At 35.1% G+C, this 23,087-nt stretch overlaps 1 protein-coding gene across 5 annotated transcripts in view; it reads left to right on the top strand.

Moving 5' to 3' along the window:
- The window catches only part of MAP3K7 (mitogen-activated protein kinase kinase kinase 7), an 89,495-nt gene that overhangs the window by 40,546 nt on the left and 25,862 nt on the right, over positions 1-23,087 (top strand). For 4 of the 5 annotated variants that reach the window (XR_005789894.1, XR_005789892.1, XR_005789893.1 and 1 more), the window contains exons 9-13: positions 755-836; positions 3,136-3,266; positions 4,145-4,274; positions 7,176-7,256; positions 16,093-16,157. Coding sequence is in view for 2 of the 5 variants with exons in the window: in XM_040474180.1 (XP_040330114.1) it covers positions 755-836; positions 3,136-3,266; positions 4,145-4,274; positions 7,176-7,256; positions 16,093-16,157 (489 nt within the window). In the remaining 3 variants the exon portion in view is untranslated. The remainder of the gene's footprint in view (positions 1-754; positions 837-3,135; positions 3,267-4,144; positions 4,275-7,175; positions 7,257-16,092; positions 16,158-23,087) is intronic. The other variant, XM_040474182.1, reaches the window with a different exon arrangement.

Below are 23,087 nucleotides of genomic sequence, written 5' to 3'. Positions count from 1 at the left end.
AACTACTCTGATTAAAACTTCCCATCATATGTGGATACCAGCTATACATCAGGCCCTAAAGATATGGTCATAATAAAACAACTTAGTCGCCATAGTCAGATACTTGAAAACATTGGGATACATAAATTGTTCAAATTATAATTGTACTTATATTTGCTTTGTCTGATTTGAAAAGAAGACCTTCCTTTTTTCCCCTAAGTTCTAATATTTATCCAGCAAAAATTTCCAATATTACATCTCCAGTTTATAGAGAAACAGCCATAATCTATCTCTGATATTCAAAATATTAGTTCTAACAATTATTCTATGACATAACAGTCTCAGTTGCCAGACAAACAATAATTTCAGCAGTTCGGAAGTTTATATCACTACTATGAGAACATAAGTACGTTTTATATCATTGTGAGGAGTCATACTATTTCCTGTGTTCCTTTACAGAAATGTATGCTGTTTTCTTCAAAACTATCTAGGCTCTATGTAAAATAGATATTTAAGTAGATATATGGCATTGATCATAGTGGAAATTCAAAAGAGTAGCACATTATCATCATCTGTAAAATCAAAAACTTAAGGAACATGCTGAGTTTAAGTATCTGTAAATTCAGTGTATGCCTTACAGAAAATAAAGCAGCACTTTCCTACTTTCAAATCCCAGAACAAAGAAATAATTAATGTGTACTCTCCAAGTTAATTCTTACAGGATTTAATTTGTATTAAAGAAATTTTAAATTGTAATTTACTTTTTCATACATAGTACTTTCCAGGAGCAGATGAGCCATTACAGTATCCTTGTCAGTACTCAGATGAAGGACAGAGCAATTCTGCCACCAGTACAGGTAAATGGATAGATTGGAAGAGTAATAACCTAATTTTTTGTGTGTCTCTGTTCCCATGAAATTATAATCAAGAGGCAATGAATGATGTCTCTATTTGCATTTTAATTTCTTCATTTCATATGATTGACTGCAATTTGAGTTTCCTGGTGCATCACTCTTCATGAAGGTACCGAGATTAAAGAGTTACTAAAGACTTGCTTCCAAGTCTTAGAATTCTTGCATAGTTATATATAAAAAGATGGGATATTGTATTGCTGGGAATGTCATTCTTTATTTGAAAAATAAAAATCGTTTTTACACAGACACTGCTACATCAAAGAGTATTAGAAATTATTGTAAATATAAAAGACAACGTATTTCTTCATCATGAACACCCTACTTTTTGGTCTTTGTAGAAGAGTCTATAGAAACTCTTATTTAAGAACTCTTATTTTTAGTTCAAAGTTCCTTACTTTTCTAAATATCAAGTAGTAGTGGGATTGAAGTTCGTGATCATCAAAAAAGACCATAGAAATAACTCTCTTAGAAAAATTGTGCCTCTCAAATTATATGGCATTTTAAGCATTCATTGTTAATTTAATTAAAACCAAAGGGCTTGTATGTGTATATATACAATATTTATCCTGTACTTAATATTGTATTTTTACTGGCAAATATTTTTACTGATCTAAATAATTGCATTTATTTTAATCTGGTTTAATAGTTCCCAAATTCCATTTTTACCGAAAATCTTTTGAGTTGCACTGAATTCTTAAATGCACTTCTCTAAAATTCCATCATGTGTTTCTACCACTGCTTCCAAACCCTCTCTCTGTTTAAGCGCTGTGACCTTCAGTCCTTTGATTCTTCTGTTTACTGAGCCACAGTTCTCTTAGGTCCTTCCTTCATCCTCCCTTCACTTAATTCCAGCTGGTTATTATAATTTCTTATCTTAAGCTTGTTTGGCTAAACTTAATTTGTTAAATCTGACACTCAGTTTCCCCTTGTCTATAGCAGTGCAGCTGAATGTGTCTGGAGACAACTCATGTTTAAGGTCTTCAAATGCCTTAGTGATTTAATGACGTTGGATAGTTGTGCCATATTTTAGTCTATCTCCTCTCTCTTAGATGACTTAATTGTATACTTTAGCCTCTCTCCTCAAACTTCAAACATCTCTTCATTACACACTTTCAGCTGATCCCGTTTGTTATTTCTTTGAGAAAATTGGAGTAATCAGAAAAGATAGCTTCCAGAAGCTGCCCCACTACATCTGCTCACCTACCTCTATCTGGGCCCTTCTGCTCTCCATTCTCTTCTGTTAAAATGGCTAAGCTCTCCATGCTCTCACCAAAGGCAGGCGTGTCTGCTTGTGCACTATATCCCATCTGCTCTTCCCAGTTGTTCTTCCCTCAGTCTCTTGCCTCATCAGTGTTAGTCTTTCTACTGGAATCATTCCCAAGTCATGTATAGTCTGTACTTACATTCTGTTACCTCTTCCCATTCTTTCCTGTGCCCAGTCCATTCAGGCTTTTATTATACCGCTACTCCAGAATTGCTCTTGTCAAGGTCACCAGTTGTCTCCACATAACTAAATCGAAATGAATGATTTTTAGTTCTCTTCTTTTTTGACTTTCAGTAACATTTGACACAGTTCATTACTCTCTCCTTCTATAGCATGTTCTTCAGTTGATCATCAGGATACCATAGTAGCCTGGATTTCATCTTCCATCTCTGGCCACTTTTTCTGATGGTTTCCTAGGCTGGTTATTTTTTTATCTTCCTAACCTACACATGTCAGTATTCCTAGGGCTCAGTCATTGAGCCTTTCGCTTATTTCTCTACACTCATCTCCTTCATGATCTCATCCAGTATCGTGGTTTTATATACCATCTATTTGCTGGTATTTTGCTCCATCCCAGACCTGACCTTTGTACTCCTATATCCACCTACTTGCTTGATACCTGATAGGAAATCAAACTTATGTTTTCCAAATTAAACTTCTGATAGTCCCTTCAAACTTACTTCTCCCATCATCTTCACCATCTTGATTAATAGCCACTCTGATTTACCAGCTCAGGCTAAGAACCTTAAAGTCATCCTTGTACTATTAGAAGACTAATAAGCATTTTGGTTCCCTTTCTGTGCTATCCTTAAAATTCCATTTAAAATGGATTTGTTTGGATATCTTTATTGACTTGAAAAGTCTTATTTCGTTCATATTCATGTCTTGTTAGTTTAGAAAATAATTTACGTTGCATATTATTGAATAAAGCATCTGTATTATTCCAACCTGTAGTCATAAATGTTTCTGCTTTCCTAGGCTCATTCATGGACATCGCTTCTACAAATACCAGTAATAAAAGTGACACTAATATGGAGCAAATTCCTGCAACAAATGATACTATTAAACGCTTAGAATCAAAATTGTTGAAAAATCAGGCAAAGCAACAGGTTTGTTTTGTTACTAAAAGTAAAATTGTGTGATGACCTTACTAGTAGTCATAACTTTATGCTAACTAAAATTAATTATTTGGCGTCTTCCATTATACAAGTGCTGAGTCTTATTCTTGAAGCAGATAAGAATAGAGACATAAAGGGGCGCCTGGGTGGCGCAGTCAGTTAAGCGTCCGACTTCAGCCAGGTCACGATCTCGCGGTCCGTGAGTTCGAGCCCCGCGTCGGGCTCTGGGCTGATGGCTCAGAGCCTGGAGCCTGTTTCTGATTCTGTGTCTCCCTCTCTCTCTGCCCCTCCCCCGTTCATGCTCTGTCTCTCTCTGTCCCAAAAAAATAAATAAACGTTAAAAAAAAAAAAAATTAAAAAAAAAAAAAAGAATAGAGACATAAAATGAGATTCTCCTACTGTTTATTACCGATCAAATTGTTTTGTCTTCTGATTATGGCTGCCTTTGCCAACAGCGCAACTCCCTCCCTGTGATGTTCCCTAACTTTAATGGTTAAATATGTAAGATGCTTATTTCTTGGTTCTACTACTCAGTTAAAGGAGTTTGTCCTCAGTCTGTCATTTCATACTGTTCAGATTTATTATGTTTTTGCTGTTACTCGTTTAAAAGTATGTTAAGTAGTGATTTTATTCATCTTACATGATACATTTAGGTTAAAGAATAATCGTAGCATTTAACTTCCAACTCTAGTGACTGCCCTTTCCTAAAGGCAGTGTTTGTAGCTTGCTCTCCCTTAGAACCTCCTTTTTCCTTCATAACAGCACAGAATCTCTAAGAATCTCAGTTGATATCTTCCTCCTACTAGGTTGCCCAGGATTTTTAAACTTAAAGAACTTCAATAATTCAAATTGACCTGTAATTTTAACAGAGTGAATCGGGACGTTTAAGCCTGGGAGCTTCCCGTGGGAGCAGCGTGGAGAGCTTGCCCCCCACCTCTGAGGGCAAGAGGATGAGTGCTGACATGTCTGAAATAGAAGCCAGGATTGCTGCGACAACAGGTAAAAAGGAAGTAAAAATCTGCAGAGGAGTGGAAAGAGTAGTTTCAGTTGTTTCACCTCTGGCGATGTCAGGGGTTTTTTGTGTTATGAATTTTTTTAAAGCAGGAAGTGGGCTTACAGTAGACTTTCTAAGCTGCTAACAATAATTTATGTTTTTCTCCAGTTCCAAATAAGACAGGTATGACTTGTAAAATTATTTGGATCATAAATTATATTTTTATCAAATGTAATTCAACTCAAACATGAACTGAAAATTTAAGTGGGAAATTGAAATTTTGCCAAAACTAGTATGTTTCAGAGGATTTTGAGTGATTCTACTAGAATTTGTACTAACTTCACATAATGGCAAATATTTTGTTTTGAAATTAGCAGAAAAATAGATCCAAGTGTGGTTTGGCTTTACTGTCTGCTCCTTCTCCTTCTGGTAGCAAAAATAGATAAGTGTAATATAAAAGATCACGGTAATTTCATTCAATGTTGGAAAAGTTAGCATTTGAATTCCATTTTTTCACTTCTTAAAATGATTAATTACAGAGGTACTGGTCAGCACAAAAACAGTTACAGTTGACTCTTGAACATTGTAGAGGTTAGGGACATTAACCCGTCATGCAGTCAAAAATCCACATGTAACTTTTGACTACCCCAGAACTTAACCATTAATAACCTACCATTGACCTGAAGCCTTACAATAATACAATTGCTGAACACATATTTTGCATGTTATATGTATTATATACTGTATTCTTAAAATAAGCTAGAGAAAGAAAGTGTTATTAAGAATATTAAGGGAAATACATTTATATTACTATACTGTATCTTTAATCACATGTAATTGGATACATGCAGTTGAAACTCATGTTGTTCAAGGGTCGTAATACTGGTTTAATTTGTTTTCTTTCCAATTCTTCCAGGAGTAGAGGGGAGCTAATTATAAAAGTAAATACATTTCTTTTGTGGAAAATGTGGAAATGTAAACAAACAACAAAAAACCCGCAATTTTCTATAATTGTCCCACTCAGAAGCATTTAACAATTTTATATATTTACCTCTGGTCTTTTAAGCCATATATGTGTATACATGTGTATTTTCATGTATATTAGCATATATATTCTTTAACTTAGCTAACCAGGTTCGTGTGTTTTTTGTTTTGTTTTGTTTTTTAGGTATTTTTCTCATTTTTTTTTTCTAAATGGAATATTCTCATTTTGTGTGGAGCTTTTTTCAGAAAGAAGTTTTCCAGAGGAATGTCATACTGTACTTGTCTTCATCTAATTATGATCACTGACTGTATCAGCATTAGAATCAGTTAGATATAGCAGAATATTCAAAATAGCTATGTCTTTAACACCTAAGCTTTTTTTTTTTTTTAAATAAAGAAATTTGAAGGTAGGTTCCGTGATCATTAGGCAGCTGAATTTCTCTGTCTCTGTGCCACAAGCCATATTGCGTGACTTGTCTCTTCAAAGACTTTGTGGTGCTGAATAACTATTACAATTCTAGTCATCACATCCACAGTCAGGGCAGCAAGAAAGGAGAATTAGGGGAATGCCAAAGGGTATATGCCCAAGCTCTTTCAAAGATCTTTATCAGAAGTTCCCCCTAACAACTTCCATATATGCCTTTGGCCATCATAATATGGTCAGATGGCTACAGATGGCTGCACGGGAAAGAAGGATCTGTGATCTTTTATCTGGGAACATTGCTGCCTTGAGTAAAGTCAGAGTTCTGTTGCTAAGAAAGATGGGAAAGATAGAGATTGGAAGGGGACTCGGAGTCTCTGCCACATGGATGAATCTTCATAAATAATCAAGTTGAATGGAGCTCACTAGCCACTAACAAGCCTTCCTGGTCCCTGCGTCATAAGTGTTTTTCTGTCAAGTGAGGGCTTCTCAGTGTAGTGTCAGGTGAATAGCGCACACGGTGACATACCTTCACTCTTGGGGAACCTTTTCCCTTCAGGGATGTCATTCAAGTTAGATCAGCTAAGTAATGATGGCTAGTGGCATTATTAAGATAATGGCCTTAAAATAAGTGGCATTATTATAGTTTTGTATCTTTGCTAGTGTCAGTTTTCTAGTCAGGTACTGATTTATTATTATTCTTTACAGAAGTGATATTTCACTAGTTAAAAAACAACCACACACATTTAGATTATCTCACTCTCTAAATGTAGAATAGATGCTGTTGAACATCCATTGAATTCATACAATTCAGATTTTTTTTAATGAATTGTCTTACTTTGAAAGATTCGAATTCTCCAGCTTCTAACACTGTTCACAGGTAATGGGAATGCACCTTGAACTTTGAAAACTACAGTAAACATTCAGTTTAATAGAAGTATGTGTAACATTCAGTTTAATAGAAGTATGTGTAAATATTTATATTTATAAAAGCATATACATTTCATTCTTTGATTCAATAATTACTATTTAATCACCGAATTTTACTTTATAGCACACTTCAAGAAACGTCTATCTGGAATATATATTCCTGTGTTTGTGTAATTAAAAAAATATGGCAGCTTATTTCTTTTTAACTCCTCTCTCCCTTCCCACTTTCATCCTAGCTCCCCATTGCTTATCAGTGATTTCACTTAGGTAGATTGTTTCTATGAACATGTTTGAAATTTTGCTTCCTCATTATCCTGCAGCTTTGTTTGTCTCTGTCCTTTTTTTTTTTCTCCTAATTAAAACCAGTATGTGACACATCTTTATTGATAGTTTTCTCCTAAATCACGCCTTTTCCAAGCATGGATGAAAAGTTAGGCAGTCCTGCATGCCATTCTGCATGAAGTATTATTAACATAGCTATTTGAAAATTATTCTGTTTTTATAGTTAATCATTTTCTGTGTTACTGTTTGTGGTTGTTTGCATGTATACTGTATATATATGTTTTTGCAGCCTATTCCAAGCCTAAACGGGGCCACCGTAAAACTGCTTCATTTGGCAACATTCTGGATGTCCCTGAGATCGTCATATCAGGTATCAAAGACCACCTGAGTTGGTCTAATAGCTGTGGGACCGGAATAATGATCCCTGGTACTTATAAAATGCTTCTTGCTCCAATCTTTATAGGACATGAAAATAGACACCTGCATACAGTAACTAGGGAGACAGATTGAAAACTATACGTTTATATATAATGAAGCAGCTTGACAGGATACCTTAAATCTCCAAAAATGAGAGTAAAATAGAAGGCAAAGTAAACCTTTTCACACAAGGGAGAATGCTAGCCCAGAATTCTACCATCGTCCTCCCTGCTTTTAAGTGAGCACATGAGCTGAACCAAGACGTTTTCTCTCAGCAGAAAGAGGAAACAACTATTTAAAAATATTTGATGTCCTGGGCTCTTTTCCTTCCTTGGTTTCTCCTTTTTGGACTCTCTTGAGGCTTCCTATCCAAGCCTCTTTCTGTTGGTAGCAAGTGAAATACGAAGTTGAGAAAAGAGAATTGCTAAATACCATGTTGCCTTAACATAGAAAATAGAAACAGAGTAAAATTAAATGAGATTTGCTGTTTTGCATGGTGTCTTGACAAAGAATCGTGATCAATTCTGATTCTTATGTGTTATTAGGAGAATCTTTTTGCAAATTACATGTTTTTATACCTAAGTCACACATGGTACTTCAGTGTCTTAAAATTGGTAAATTGCTTTTATTTCTTCTCATGGTGATAATTTCATAGATGAATCTAAATCACCATTTTTGATAGAAATTTAAGTGGCATATATCGGTTAATGTATGTCACCAAAGTGATCCTGTATTCGGGCACCTGGGTTGCTTAGTCAGGCAAGCATCCATCTCTTGATCTCAGTGCAGGTTTCATGAGATCAAGTTGCACATCAGGCTCTGTGTTGATTCTCTCTCCTTCTCTCTTTGCCCCTCCCCACCTCATGTGTGCATGCCCTTGCTCCCCCCCCCCCCCGGAATAAATATATAAACTTAAAATAATATATATCCTTTATTTATTCCTCTGCTTTAGGTTTTCCTCCACCTCTTCCCAAAAAGAAACACAGTTTTCCCTACACACATTCATGGGTGTGATGTTGGTGAATTCTTCAGCAGTGTGTATTGCTTGTTATTGTATTTCTAGCATAGCATTGTAGTTGAATATCTAGAGGTCTTTTTCTCCCATAGTAAAATGAAAACAGAATAGACACCATGCCTTTGTTACTTATTATTGATTGTATCAGAGTTATCTGGCACGATGCCTCACACATTGCGTTTAATAAGTATGTGCCTATTAACTGAACAAACTATTATTGACCTCCCATGGCTAGGAACTAGGATACATATAAAATCTGTATAAATTATAAATATGTATAATACAGAAATTACACAATTCTTAGGATCCTGGCATTTGGTCTGTATAAAACTATATTAGAGTAATTAATGTTTATTTTTTCAAAGTGATTTATTTTATAATACCACTATTGCTGTTCAGAGAGGAGTTAACTCACTTCTCACATAGTAATTTTACTTATTGAGTCATGGCCTGCTTGCAGAACTTGCAATCATTTTACCTCCATACCAAAAGGTGCTATGTTTAAGGGAATAATATTTTGACTAAAAAAGTGGCAACATTTAAACTTTTAAACTGTGATTATCATTAATGTTTGAGTGAATCAGGAGAAGTTAGGTAAATGGCAATATAATCTTAATCCATGTCTTAACGAATAAGCATTAACAAATACACACACACATAACGAATGATGTAGCCAGTACTGTACACAATAATGAGGGAGAATGAAGAGAAAGAATAGTCTCAGTGGTTCTCAACCAGAATGAATTTGCTCCTTACACGTTATTTGGCAACATCTGGAAACATTTTTGGTTGTCAAAAGTGGCAGGGGGCATATAGTAGGCAGGAGCCCAGGATGCTGCTAAACATCCTACAGTGTACCAATCTTCCACAAACCAAGAATTATCCAGCTAAAATGTCAACAGTGGCAAGGCTGAGAAACTGGTTTCACATAGATGCTCTATGTGACTCTAAAGTAGTTTAAATAAAGTACATCATCTTAATTGATGTCCATAGCTGTCTTATAACTGGATTACCAGATAAAATTACAGCCATTTTACAAATGAGGAACTTCGATCAAATGGGTTTTGTGTGGTTTTCCCAGAAACACATAGTAGGGTCCCAACTTAGATCTGACACCAAATCACATCAATTTTCTCCTCTTTTGTTTGAGTAGGAGAAGATAGAGCAATTCTGCCTTGTTCCTCTTTAGTGTTCACATTAAAGAGAGTTCTTTGGCCAGCAGACCCTCTTTTATGGTAACTGAGTCCTTATGGAGTCAGGAAACTTTAATTCTGCTCTTAATTTGTCAGAGCAACAATGCTGTTCAAATAGAAATGGTATTCATTAATACATTTTATTAAATATTCTTGTTGATTCCCCCCCCCAGATATCCAAATATTAACTTAATCAGCTTCGCTTTCTTTAATGAAAGAATATAAACACTGGAATTACTACAGTTGAATATAAAAGAGAAACATTAATGTGTTCTTAGGTTTATTTTTAAATTGAATTAAATATGAAAATATAACCCATGCTTTGGGAATATTTCAAATGTCTTCATGGCCATTTTAACTATAAAGGAGGGCATTACTTAATTCCCAAAATTTCTTAGTACCTTCTAGAATTTTTTTTTTCCTCGAAGTCAGTTTCCCACAAGTTCTTTGTGGTATTACAGTGCCTCTTGATATACCCAATCTGGTATTCATTAGCACTGGATCCCAGTTGTAAGCATTTTTTTAATATAGATTTTTTTTTATCTTATCTGTTATGAATAAGTAGTTTGAATAATAACTTTCCTTTGGCCAAGTGCAGTATACTGAGTCTGATGCACTTCTTGGAATAAACTGCCTCTTTTTCTTTTTTTAATTCTGATTTTTTTTTTTAAGTTTATAATTTTGAGAGAGAGAAAGAGCAAGAGAAAGTACATGAGCAGGGAGGAGCAGAGAGAGGGAGGATCCTAAGCAGGCTCCGTTCTGGATCCCACAAAACATGAGATCATGACCTAAGCCAAAATCAAGAGTCGAGTGCTTAACTGACTGAGTTATCTAGGCATTCCTGAACTGCCTCTTTTAGTAAGAGTGTTCATGTAAGCATCACAAAAATTTTTATGTATACTTATTGGCAATATACAAATCTATCTTTTTAAAGCGTATATTGCTTCTTGAATTTTTTTAAAAGTTACCAAGTTTCGGGGCGCCTGGGTGGCGCAGTCGGTTAAGCGTCCGACTTCAGCCAGGTCACGATCTCGCGGTCCGTGAGTTCGAGCCCCGCGTCGGGCTCTGGGCTGATGGCTCAGAGCCTGGAGCCTGTTTCCGATTCTGTGTCTCCCTCTCTCTGCCCCTCCCCCGTTCATGCTCTGTCTCTCTCTGTCCCAAAAATAAATAAACGTTGAAAAAAAAAATTAAAAAAATAAAAAAAGTTACCAAGTTTTTAAAATTGTAAAATACACACTGTTACTCTAAAGAATTTTTTTTTTAAATACATCTTTAGAGTGACTAAAACCCCTAATCTAGTCACAGGTAAACAAATTCAAATCATGTTGTTTGCTTGCTCTTCAGCACTATTTTATACTTGCCATCATTCAAATGAGGAGGAGCAAGCAACCTATGGCTAACATTTATTAATTTAGTAGTCACTCAGGTCATGCAGAAATGGACCTTTAATACCTCACGAGTTCCTATGGATCAAGCTACACAATTTTCTATACCTCTTCCTGGCCTAGAGCCTGCTTCAGATTCTGTGTCTCCCCTTCTCTCTGCCCTTTCCCCATGTGCTCTGTGTCTCTATCAAAAAATGAATAAACATTTTAAAAAATTAAAAAAAAATAAAGCATGGAGTAGGAGACTCTGATAGTTATGCAGATAGTTTTGTTTGTGGCTCTAGCTTTGGTAATCAAAAAAGATGAACTATTCTGGAGTCCTTGTGTGAGTAGTTAGAGCACTTCAGGAAATCACCTGTGATAATGCATTTTGAAAGCCACTGAAAAAGGTACTAACAAATCCATACATATATATCCACCTGTAAAAGATTTAATTGAAACATTAGTCTTCTGCACTTCCTTTCTAATATGAAATTCCTTATACATAGTTTATACCAGATTAATTGCTACCGTGAAATGATACATGTTTCCAATATGAGACTTACAAAAGTAAAATTTTCCAAATAAACAGTTTTTATGCTGTTTTACTCAGTACTTCTGAATTTCTTAGTTCAGGCTAAATTATACAGCTTGACTTCATTTTAAACACTTGAAAATTCTCATTTATTCTGTAAATAAGAATTTGCCTTAATGTGCTATTTGAGAACCTTGAACAGTGGTACTTTAGTAGTATATGTATTTTAAAGCTAAAATAATGTGGCGTAACATTTTAGGATCGTAGAATGCTTTGACCAAAGATGATTTTCTTACATACTGTTTTTAAGGATATATTAAATAATAAAGAATATTGAATATACAAATGTCTTTTAGTCAATCATATAAAATGTTTGTACCCAGGTCCTTGAAGAGCCTGAACTTAATTGATATTTTTTGTTTGTAATATTATTCTTAAAGCTGAAAGATCAGGCTCTGAGCTCACAGCTTGCACACGCACTCTCTCACTCTCTTCTCTCTCTCTCTGTCTCTCTCTCTCTGTCTCTCAAAAATAAACACTAATAAAAGAGGGGGGGCACCTGCGTGGTTCAGTCGGTTAAGCATTCAACTTCGGCTCAGGTCATGATCTCATGGTTTGTGAGTTCGAGCTCTGCATCTGGCTCTGAGCTGAGAGCTCAGAGCCTGGAGCCTGCTTCAGATTCTGTCCCTCTCTGCCCCTCCCCTACTTGCATCTGTTTCTCTCTCTCTCTCTCTCTCTCTCTCTCTCTCTCAAAGATAAACATTAAACTTATTTTTTAATTTTTTAAAAGTGAAATTTTAGGTGTCCTTATGATTTCAGTTACATTCAGATATCAAAAATTTAATGAATATTCACTTTTAACTTCAATCAGACACATTTAGTCCTCTATTAGTTGCTTTTCAAGAATATGATGAGTAGTTAAGTAGCATAAGAGGAGTATGGAAAAGCCCAAATATATTTAACAAACATAAATGGGTAGTTGAGTTTCTAATACTAATGTAAAGTTTTTTTTCTTTTAGAAGTTTCAAATAACTTAGGTAATTGGCGAACAGATGAGGCAGGGTGCAGTAAGGGTTTTGTAGAATGCTGGACAGCTGGAGGCTGATACTGTTCAAGGACCCTTAGGCACTATCTTGCTTTCTCCCATCAGGTTAAGAATATAACCTTTCTAATACTGTATTTGGTTCAAGAATCAGTAGGTACTAATGTTTATAAACATCCTTTAGGGGTGCCTGGGTGGCTCAGTCGATTAAGTGTCCGACTTCGGCTCAGGTCATGATCTCACAGTTTGTGAGTTCGAGCCCCGCGTCGGGCTCTGTGCTGACAGCTCAGAGCCTGGAGCCTGTTTCAGATTCTGTGTCTCCCTCTCTCTCTAACCCTCCCCGTTCAACCTCTGTCTCTCTCAGTCTCAAAAATAAACGTTAAAAAAAAATTTTTTTTAAATCCTTTAACTGTAGTACATAAATTATTGGTGTAGTTTTTCCCCCTGAATAGTGTAGTGCTAATGTGTAGAAACAGTGAGATAAAAAGAAGTAAACTTTTCTAAATCTTTCAAGTTCCTACCTACCTTGGACATATGGTGTCATTAACAGCTGTAAACCTTTGAATTAGGGATTCTGAGGCCCAAGGAGAGCTATGCTGAAATATACCTTCTTCTCCATGTGTAGCCACCTCACCTTCAATGAAATTCTGTATTTGTTCCTAATTAAATAGGAAAGTTCATGTAACCAACCCCAAAGAGAATGTTTAGGTAGTCTCTTTATATTGTATCAAGATCACTTTTTGTAATATAAAAAGTTGATCTCTAACCTAATAACGGTGGTTTATCAGAAAGCAAAACTCATCAATAATACTTTCCTTTGATAGGAGGAAGAAACCCACCCTGAAGGGTGTTCCTTCTAAGGAATAAGCCAGAATTTGTAGAAATAAGTAAAAGAAAATGAAATTTGTGGCAGCCTAAATGAGAACGTATGTTTTTAAATTACATATTCAGTTTACCATGAAGCAGTGATATAATGCAGTGTAGTGCTATACAATTTTTTAAAATCTTATGTATTTTACACATCAAGAGAACAGTGTCCCACAATTTTCAATATTCAAAACTTATGAATGTCAAATTTTCCAACATTTGGTTAAGAGATGTCTCCAGGAAAATGTAGTGTTGATTTTTACATGAAAAGGGTCTCAGGAAGTTTGGGAGATAGAAAAATAAGAGTAGTTAAGATAAGGAAAACATTGAGCTTACTTAAACCATTAAGAAAAACCACAGAAGTGGCTGTCTGGGAAGGACTCTGTTCAAATACCAGTTCAGGAAATAAGTTGTACTTATAAGAGCAGCTTTTTGAAGAGACTGATTCTGTTTTTGTGACATTATTGTAAAAACAACTGAATTGACCTATAAGCTATTTCAACTGCCCTTTCTTTTGGGGGGTGGGGGTGGGGAATGTAGGTCTTATGATGGGCTAGGGATGTAGCTGTTTTGTTTTGTTGCTGTTACTTAGAAAAGTTGTTCTCTATCACTTGTTCTCTATCATAAGTCATGAAAGTTCCGGAACTTATTACACAATGAATACTCAGGACATCATTGGCAGGATTCAGATTCCTTGATCAGGCATCTGTTGACATCATATTGGCCCTCGATTCTACTGTTTTTTCATTTATACTACCATGTGTAATATAGGTATGTACATTTCAAAGAACCATAAAAAAAATGTAAAATAAGAGAGTTTCTAAATTAGTATTTAGTTGCAAAGAAAATTCAGCATTAAGTTAAATTTACTAAGAACACACCCAGTGTTCATTTCCAATAATAGTTTTATTTTTTTACATTCATATTTCTAAAACTTAAAAACAATATTGGAGCAACAAGTATTTGTTGATTGCAGTCCTTTTTTGCTTTGTCTAAACTATTTGCCAGATGGTTTCTGCCATGGCTCTGCTAATTAAAATGCATTGCCTAATATTGCTTGCTTTGACTCATGTTTTAGCTTGAAGATTTCTCATTTATGGCATTTGTTAACTGTGTCACCTCTTATTTACCCTACTTCCTTAAAAGTTTTTATTCCCCTTCTACCCCCACCTAGATTTGATTTTGTTTTTGGTGTTATTGTAGTGGTGATGTAATGATTTTTAGACACATGTGCTGGGTGGTTCCTGAGATTCACAAATGTTGCTAATCTGAAAAGAGAATTCCAGACACTTTTACAAGCCTGTCTCATCTAGGCTAATTTTAGAATGATTGTGTTGAATGAAATGTGCCTAAAATTGCTTATTACTCATGGTGGTGGGATCTTTTTGTCCCCGGGAAAAGGGGGTAGTTAAAAATTATCACAAAAGTATATTAGTGTGCCTGATTCAATAAAGTGCTATTTTTTTGTTATTTTAATTCGTATTCAAAAGTTGGAACTTGGATTAAAATGGAATTTGGAGTAAATTTGAGCTAAAATTATGCAAAGAATTCTAAAACATAGCTTAAAATGAAAAAAAAAAGTGATGATGTCCTTATAAATTTGAGTTGGCTATAAACTTGAGTTTTTATGCTTACTGCATATATTACTGCATTAAACATTATTCTTTTGTAAGGTCCTTTTAGTTTACATGCAAAATAATAATGGAGTCATATGGATTAAGATGCTAAGTTATATTGCTGATTGGTTTAAAATAAGAAACTTAGGATTAGAGAAATATAAAATTATAAGAACAAATTCTGTCTGCTAATCAGGCCAGAACTGTTAGAGCACATGTTCTGAGTGCTGCCTCCTCGCTAAGAAATTATATAATATAGCTTTCAGAGTCAAAAGAATTTTGAGTATTGTGTCAGCTGTTACAATATTTTGGTGTTTCCTTTTAGACAGCTGATCTCTCATCTTGGATATACCATATAAACAGCCCTATTCCCAAATAAAAGTGCTGAGTGAAGCTGTTGCTTAATTCATTCTATTTTGCTAAAAACTTACATTTGTAGAATTTTTTCATAAGCTAATTTTTAGATTAAATTATTATTTGCATGGAAGTTCCTAAAGCAAGATTAACACAATAGCCCAATATACAACTTTCAACAAGCTGTATATTTGAGAATGGAATGAGAGTCATTGATTTTCAGTAGGAAATTAAGAGTTGTTCTCCAATAATAAATTGCTAGGTTCTGACAAAGACTAATGGGATTAAGTAAGTGTGACTCTGTAATAAGTTTAAGCCTAAGCATCTTTTTTGGCCTTGAATGAACAAGGTACTGCTGTTGGTTAAAGTCAGTCACATCATACAACCTGCTGGCTAGCTGTCTTGCTGTAGAAACTGTAACGTAAGACCCTTGAAATAGATGCCATCATCAGCCCTGGCCCACAAGCATTTATCTATTTAAATACATGACAGAAGATGGTGCAAGAGAGTTCAGCAGCTATTCGTGTGGTAGGAGTGGTTATTGTATTAGAACCTACTTTATTGTAGACCAGCAATTTTTGAGTTAAAACTCTACAGCTGTTTCTCTTCCTTTCCTTACATCATTCTCTTCTCTCTCTCTTTTTTTTTTTTTTAAGCAATAAACTCACTTAATTATTTTTCCCACAAACATTTTGTGTAGATCCAAGGAGCAACAAATTCCAACTTCCTACATAACAGTAGCAACCTTGTTATCTGTTTGAATAGATCTCAGTATTCTATTTTTTTTTTTAATCTTTTAAAAGGCAACGGACAGCCAAGACGTAGGTCCATCCAAGACTTGACTGTTACTGGAACAGAACCTGGTCAGGTAAGACTTGACATTTGAATTCTCTGTCTTTGAAGGAGAATAATGGGCAGAAGTTAAGAATTAACTATAATATATATACAGTGCAAAAGTAATTTTATGAGTTCACCTAAAATTGTGGTAGAAAAGTTCATTGGCACTTGAATTTAAATACTTAGGAGAAAAAAGTATAGATGCCATTATTAGGTTAACTTGAAGGATAATTTATCAAACTAAGTTGATTAATGCAATAGTGCTCCATGTATATTATATGGTTTTTATATATGATTTAATAAGGAAGTATCAACTGTGTAATACAACACTTTGTCATTATCCCTGTCTCTAAAGTGAATCATAGTGACTCCTTTTTAGCAATAAGGTCAAAAAGATTTTTTTTACTAATTATTTTACTATAATTACTAATACTTACTAATAAATATTTCCACAACAAAATGTCACTCCTGTAGCATCACATAAGGCACTAACATACCTAGATGACTCTAACATCTTTCATTTTTGTAATATCCACTGGATTTTTATTTTTGTGAAATATGCTTAAAACTGTTTACTAAGCACATGGGTAAGTTCTAGAAAGGCTTCTATCACACTTGCTAAGATTTTCTTCATCTTACATTTCTGGATGCTCTTCTAAACTCCTCTTACCTTTTTATCACTTTCTTTCAAAATGATCCAGACAGTGCTATAATTTAAACCATTAGTGACTAGTACAGACTTTTAACCAACAAGTATATAAAAGTGGCAGCTCAGCCATTGTTTTTTCTGTTATTCAGATCAATAGACTTGACATATGTAATTTATATATTTTTAAAATGAATGAGAATTACGAGGTATTTGTTGATTTGTTTTCAGTTGTGTTCAAATAAATTTTATGAGTATGCCATATATCTGAAGTCATAAAAATATCACGTTATAGTCCATATTTATGTAAAATCACAGGATTATATATTATAAACAAAGTGATTTAACTTATGGTAAAATGTACTGGTACCTTTCATTCCAGAAAGGTGTTTTATTATTACTTCATTTTTTATAAATCTTTTAGAGAATCTTTGTAGTCATTAATAAAAATTTGAAAGCCCTTTATAGCCATCAACTTAACTAACACAAACCACTTGAGATATTTAAATGATAAAGATCCTTGATCTTCATTTATATCTGGAAATATTTTTATTTCTCACAATGCCTGTATACACACACATACATTAAACATATATGTTAACTTATTATATATGATAGTAAGTGACCCTAAATCTGAAGGTATTGTAAATGAATACAGTCATTTTATTTTACTTTATTTTATTGTATTTTATTTTATTTTATTTTATTTTATTTTATTTTATTTTATTTTATTTTATTTTATTTTATTTTATTTTATGACTTTTTCTATATATCTGCTTTTATGAAACTCCAGAACTTTTGGATGAAATTTCCCACTTTCTCCCCCTCAAATACGTCAAGTATTAATGAGGGCATTTAGTAACAGATAGTTCAGCCTCTGGTATTTGCTTTGATTCCTCAGAGGCTTGATGAGCTCAGCCTTTTAAACTCTGTTTACTATTGCCATTGATATTCCAGTTATGAGAAATTATAGCCAAGTGTTCTCCCTTCAACTGGGAATGAGAAGCCTGCTCTAAGGCAATTCAGGAGCATCTGCTAGTGCAAGTGCTTTTCTCTGTGCTCAACAGTAATGGCATTGGCTGTAATTCAGGACTGACCTCACCAACAGCAAGCCTTCCTTATTTCCTCTTAAGTTTTATATTTCTTGAGATTATGATTGTTACCCTTTTCATTTACAAGACCTTCAGTAGGAAAACCCTGGAACTGAGACACACTATGGTTGTTTGATAGTCATTTGCCTGAATGACACACACCGCTATAGATTTCGAGTGAGGGGGAATTTGGGGTGGCAGTGCAACCTGTTCTAAGACAGATGATGTGTAGCCATTGTACAGCCAGTTTTTAATATTGATCAACTCTTTCAAAATTATTTAAGTGTTATAAACTTAAAATGTCAGTTTGGGATGAGGATGGCAAATAATAATCCTAATGATTAGAAAATCCTAAACATTTTCCCCTGAAATGTTTAATGGCAAATGACCATTAAATGTTTTTAATTACTCATGAAAATAACATTCATTATATGAAAAGAAAAGTATGCACAATCTGGATTTTCAGAATTGAAGGTATACTTCTTTTTAAAGTCTGGCTACACAGTGATAAAACATACATGGGAGGTTTTGGTTGGTTGGTTCGTTGGTTGGTTGGTTGGTTGGTTGGTTGGTTTTAGCCATGGAAATTGATAAAGAACACGAAGAAAAGAATTTGCCCACCCCGTATAGTCATCAGAGGAAGAGAGAAAACTTACTAATAAAATTTAAGATTACATCTTATACAGAAAAGTAAAGTGAGTAGAGTTTATACTTTGGAGCTTGATTCAAGACTGACCTTAGAGCATCTGGGTGTCCCAGTCATCTGACTTCAGCTCAGGTTATGATCTCATGGTTTGTGAATTTGAGTCCCATATCGGGTGAGCTCGAGCCCTGCTTCGGGTAAGCCTGCTTCAGGTAAGCACGAGCCCTGCATCGGGTGAGCACCAGCCCCACTTCTCTCTCTCTCTCCCTCTCTCTCTCTCCCTCCCACTCTCCTCCCTCCCTCCCTCCCTTCCTCTCCCTCTCTCTTTTCTCTGTCTGCCCTTCGCTCATTTGTGCCCTCTCTCAAAAAAAAAAAAAAAACAACAACTTAAAATCACTTAGACTTTACATCTGTGAATTAAAATTAAATTGGTTGTTTTCATACTGCCATTTCTCTTGAGTGGAACAGTGAATGAAGCAAGCTTCTGAATTAAAGGTAGTTGTGAGTATTTGTGTAAAATATTGCATCCTTACAACTTACTTTTAAATTAATTCAGGTTTGTATTAAATCAGGAAACTTATTAAGGACGCATAATGGATCTGGCATCTTAGATACTTTGAAAACATACTGAGAAGGAAAACAGCAGCCCCAGGATGTCTAGGGACTGATCTGACACTGAGGCCTCAAGTACTGTTATAGAATCTGGACATAATAATTTCTCAGAACACCAGTAGACAGCGTTATGCTGAGACCATGATAAGATCAGGCAAAACAAGAACATATAATGTTGTCTCAGCACAGACAAAACCAAGGTCGCTGTGGCACACACAAAATACCAAACATTGCCTTCTAGCTGATGTGAGTGACTACTTTACCAGCTGCAGCTTTATCCTCACTCTAGTCTGCCTTCCCTGTAGAATTGCCTCTGCTTTCTGACAGTAGCCAATCTAGAGTGAACCCCTCCTTCCTTGGAGCCTGCCCCTAAATCTATAAGCTCTGTCTCAAACCCTCTCAGAGAGACCCCACAGTCCCCCATAGTGAGCCCTGTGCTTCATTGCAATGAATGTTAAGCCCATTGCATCCCACCATGGGTGTGTTCCTGGTGGTCTTTGGCTAGGAAACATTGACAATCCTAAGAAGGCCCAGCCCCCTGATGTTTTTGGGCACATCAGACTTATGCCCAGATCAATTAGAGAACTATAGTAGTAACAGCCACCATTTATTTGTTGTGCACCAACTTTGTGCCAGTCAGGCCATTATGTTATTTAAATCTTAACCCTGTAAATTTGGTACTTTTTATTTTCCTCATTTTGCAGATGAATAAACTGAGGGCTAGAGAAACATTCCTAAATGTCTTCCCTTGTACTGCCAGTAATGGGTATAACCAAGTTATGAATCCAGATCGATTCCAGAACACACAAACTATGCTGCCTTCTGTCTTGCATGCAAAACTGCATGTATTGTGTGCTAAAGTAATCCTACATCTCTTCCATTTCAAGTGTTTTGACTTCCAGTAGTCTGCATCATGATTTCTAATTTAAGTAGTTTTCAGTGATGATGAGTTTTAGCTTTACCATATTATTGAGCAAGGCTAATCCACCTTGATAATAAATTTCTACAGATGGCTGCACAAATTTATTTTTTATACATCTGGGTGAGCCTTTCTATGTTTTACTAAAATTAAATATTTTCATGTATGTCTGCATGTCCTTTCTAGAGTTGTATCCAATATAGATCTGTTTTCAAGATGTCTCTTGGAGGGGGCAGCAGTCAGTAAAAATCACAACTGCAAGATGATGTGATTATGATTACTTAGAGAACTAGGCATGCTGTATTTTTATATGGACTTTAAAATCTACTTTTATTAGTCAGATATATAACTCAAGGCAAGCTCTTTAATTTTCCTGAGGTTTAGCAATCTTGTGTACCAGCGGGGACCATAACACTCACCCCATGGGGTTCTTACAACATGCGAAAGTACCAGACACACTGTAGATGTTTAGCAATGTATACCCACCTCCCCATAGTATACTTCCCAGGGTACTTACCACTTCCTTGCTCTCACTATAGTATATTTTTGTTTTGGTTTAGTTTTTTGGTTTGGGGGGCTTTTTTTGGGGGGGGGCACTTTTTTAATTCAAGTTAGTTAACCTACAGTGTAGGCTTGGCTTCAGGAGTAGAACCCAGTGATTCATCTCTTACATCCCAAAAAGTGCCCTCCTTAATGGCCATCACCCATTTAACCCATCCCCCCACCAACCGCCCCTCCAGCAACCCTCAGTTTGTTCTCTGTGTTTAAGAGTCTCTTACGGTTTGCCTCCCTCACTGTTTTTATCTTGTTGTACCTTCCCTTCCCCTGTGTTCATCTGTTGAGTTTCTCAGATTCCATACATGTCTCACTATAGTATATTACTATCCAGAAATAAAACAAAAATAGCACTAAGAAAGAAGTAAAATCCCATTGGCATTCAATTATTTCTGTATCAAAGAGAAGCTTCTGTTAAGGATCATAGAAAGTATTTGCCTTAAAGACCTAATTTAATCACATATCAATTGTTATTTATTCAAGGGATATAATTTATTATACTACTTCTTTATCCTCAGTCTGCATCTCCGTCAGGATAATTTTCTGTTAAAGGTCTAAATCAGAGACTTACTTAATAGTTTTAAATAATTACTGGTTCAGGGGCGCCTGGGTGGCTCAGTTGGTTGAATGTCTGACTTTGGCTCAGGTCATGATATTGTTTGGTTTGTGAGTTTGAGCTCCACATCAGGCTCTGTGCTGACAACTCAGAGCCTGGAGCCTCCTTCAGATTCTGTGTCTCCCTCTCTCTCTGCCCCTCCCATGCTCATGCTCTGTCTCTCTCTGTCTCTCAATAATAAATAAATGTTTAAAAAATTTTTAAATAATTCCTGGTTCATAGTACACCTTTCTCTTGGAGAATTTAAAGACCAAAAGACCATATAAGAATAATAAAATTCTAAAATTTCCTTAATGGATTTCCTTATAGTGAAGCTAGAATTAGACTGAGCCTATACCTTCAGATTAGAAAGAATGTTATCAGTATTACCTGTCATGTATGGATTTAATTGAATTATCTGTGACTGCTATAATAGAGGAAGTACCCTTGTAAAACCACATCACCAACTTGATACCCATTTCTTTTTAATGTTTATATTATTCAGATGTTACTTCAGCAAAATTATTATATAAATCACTATTTAATCTGTGTTTTGTGTTTGTATAATCTTAGCAAGTAAGAAAATTTCTGAGGGTTTTAAGTAGCTTTTAAATTTCAGTCTAAATAGTATCTCTGGCCATAAATTCTTATAAAAACATTTTCCCAGTCGTTCAGGTGAGACATAAAAAGCAAAGCTTTATTTTTGTCTGTAAAATAATTCCCAATTCCTTTTTATAAATATAGCGATAAAGTTCTAGGCAAAGTCCAATTCTGTTTCATATCCACTGATGGTAATTTGCCCTCTGGTTTAATTTTGGGTTAGTATTCTTTTGCTGCCTTAAATTGCACTGTGGCATTTCTGAACTCCCGTAACCACTTTCATATCCAATCCTGTGGTAAGTCAAGTTTTTCTATCTCGCTTAAACTTTATAGTTGTATAAGAATAAAGTAATTGTAAATATCCTGAAGGAAGGAGGAACCCAAATGAGTTTTAATAGTTTGAGAGCATATATAATCGTAAGAATTTCACCAGTGATTTTTTTAATAGCTACTATAAAATAAGACTATACCTTAGTTTGCAAGCAGTAACATAACTTTAATCCATAAAATCGTTTGATTTTTTTCATTGTCAAATATTACCTGATCCTCTTACTTATATCTTGTATTTTTCACGTGTTCAAAAAATACAGTTATGGCTTGTTTTTAAATATTTCTTTCGTTTTTTAATATGAACATTTTAGCATATTGTTATTCTTTGAGATACCAATTTCTTGAAATAGGAAGGCTTATTTAGTTAATTTAAGGATATAAATTTACCTCATGTCTTTTGAAGGAAAGACTAGTTTTGAAACTTGACTTAAGAATATTAGTCTTATTTCTTAGTTTTTATAGCCATAGGAAATCTCAAGTACAACAAATGATTATGCACCTGGGGTGCTAAATGTTCTTGGAAAGTAGAGAGTGAAAAATAAATGAGTAGCAAAGGATTCTCCTGGGAAAGATTTAAACTTAAGGAATACGTTACTATAATTTGTACTAGGTCCAGATAGGAATATGTGTTTTAACATGACAAATGGTAAGTGGCTTTTTATTTTTTTATTTATTTTTTTATTTTTTATTTATATATGAAATTTATTGTCAACTTGGTTTCCATACAACACCCAGTGCTCATCCCAAAAGGTGCCCTCCTCAATACCCATCACCCACCCTCTCCTCCCTCCCACCCCCCATCAACCCTCAGTTTGCTCTCAGTTCTCAACAGTCTCTTATGCTTTGGCTCTCTCCCACTCTAACCTCTTTTTTTTTTTTTTCCTTCCCCTCCCCCATGGGTTCCTGTTAAGTTTCTCAGGATCCACATAAGAGTGAAACCATATGGTATCTGTCTTTCTCTGTATGGCTT

Source organism: Herpailurus yagouaroundi, unplaced genomic scaffold (genome assembly GCF_014898765.1).
Source record: "Herpailurus yagouaroundi ecotype Mexico unplaced genomic scaffold, PumYag 139, whole genome shotgun sequence".
In the NCBI taxonomy this organism is placed as follows: domain Eukaryota; kingdom Metazoa; phylum Chordata; class Mammalia; order Carnivora; family Felidae; genus Herpailurus; species Herpailurus yagouaroundi.
This window is presented reverse-complemented; position numbering and strand designations above follow the sequence as displayed.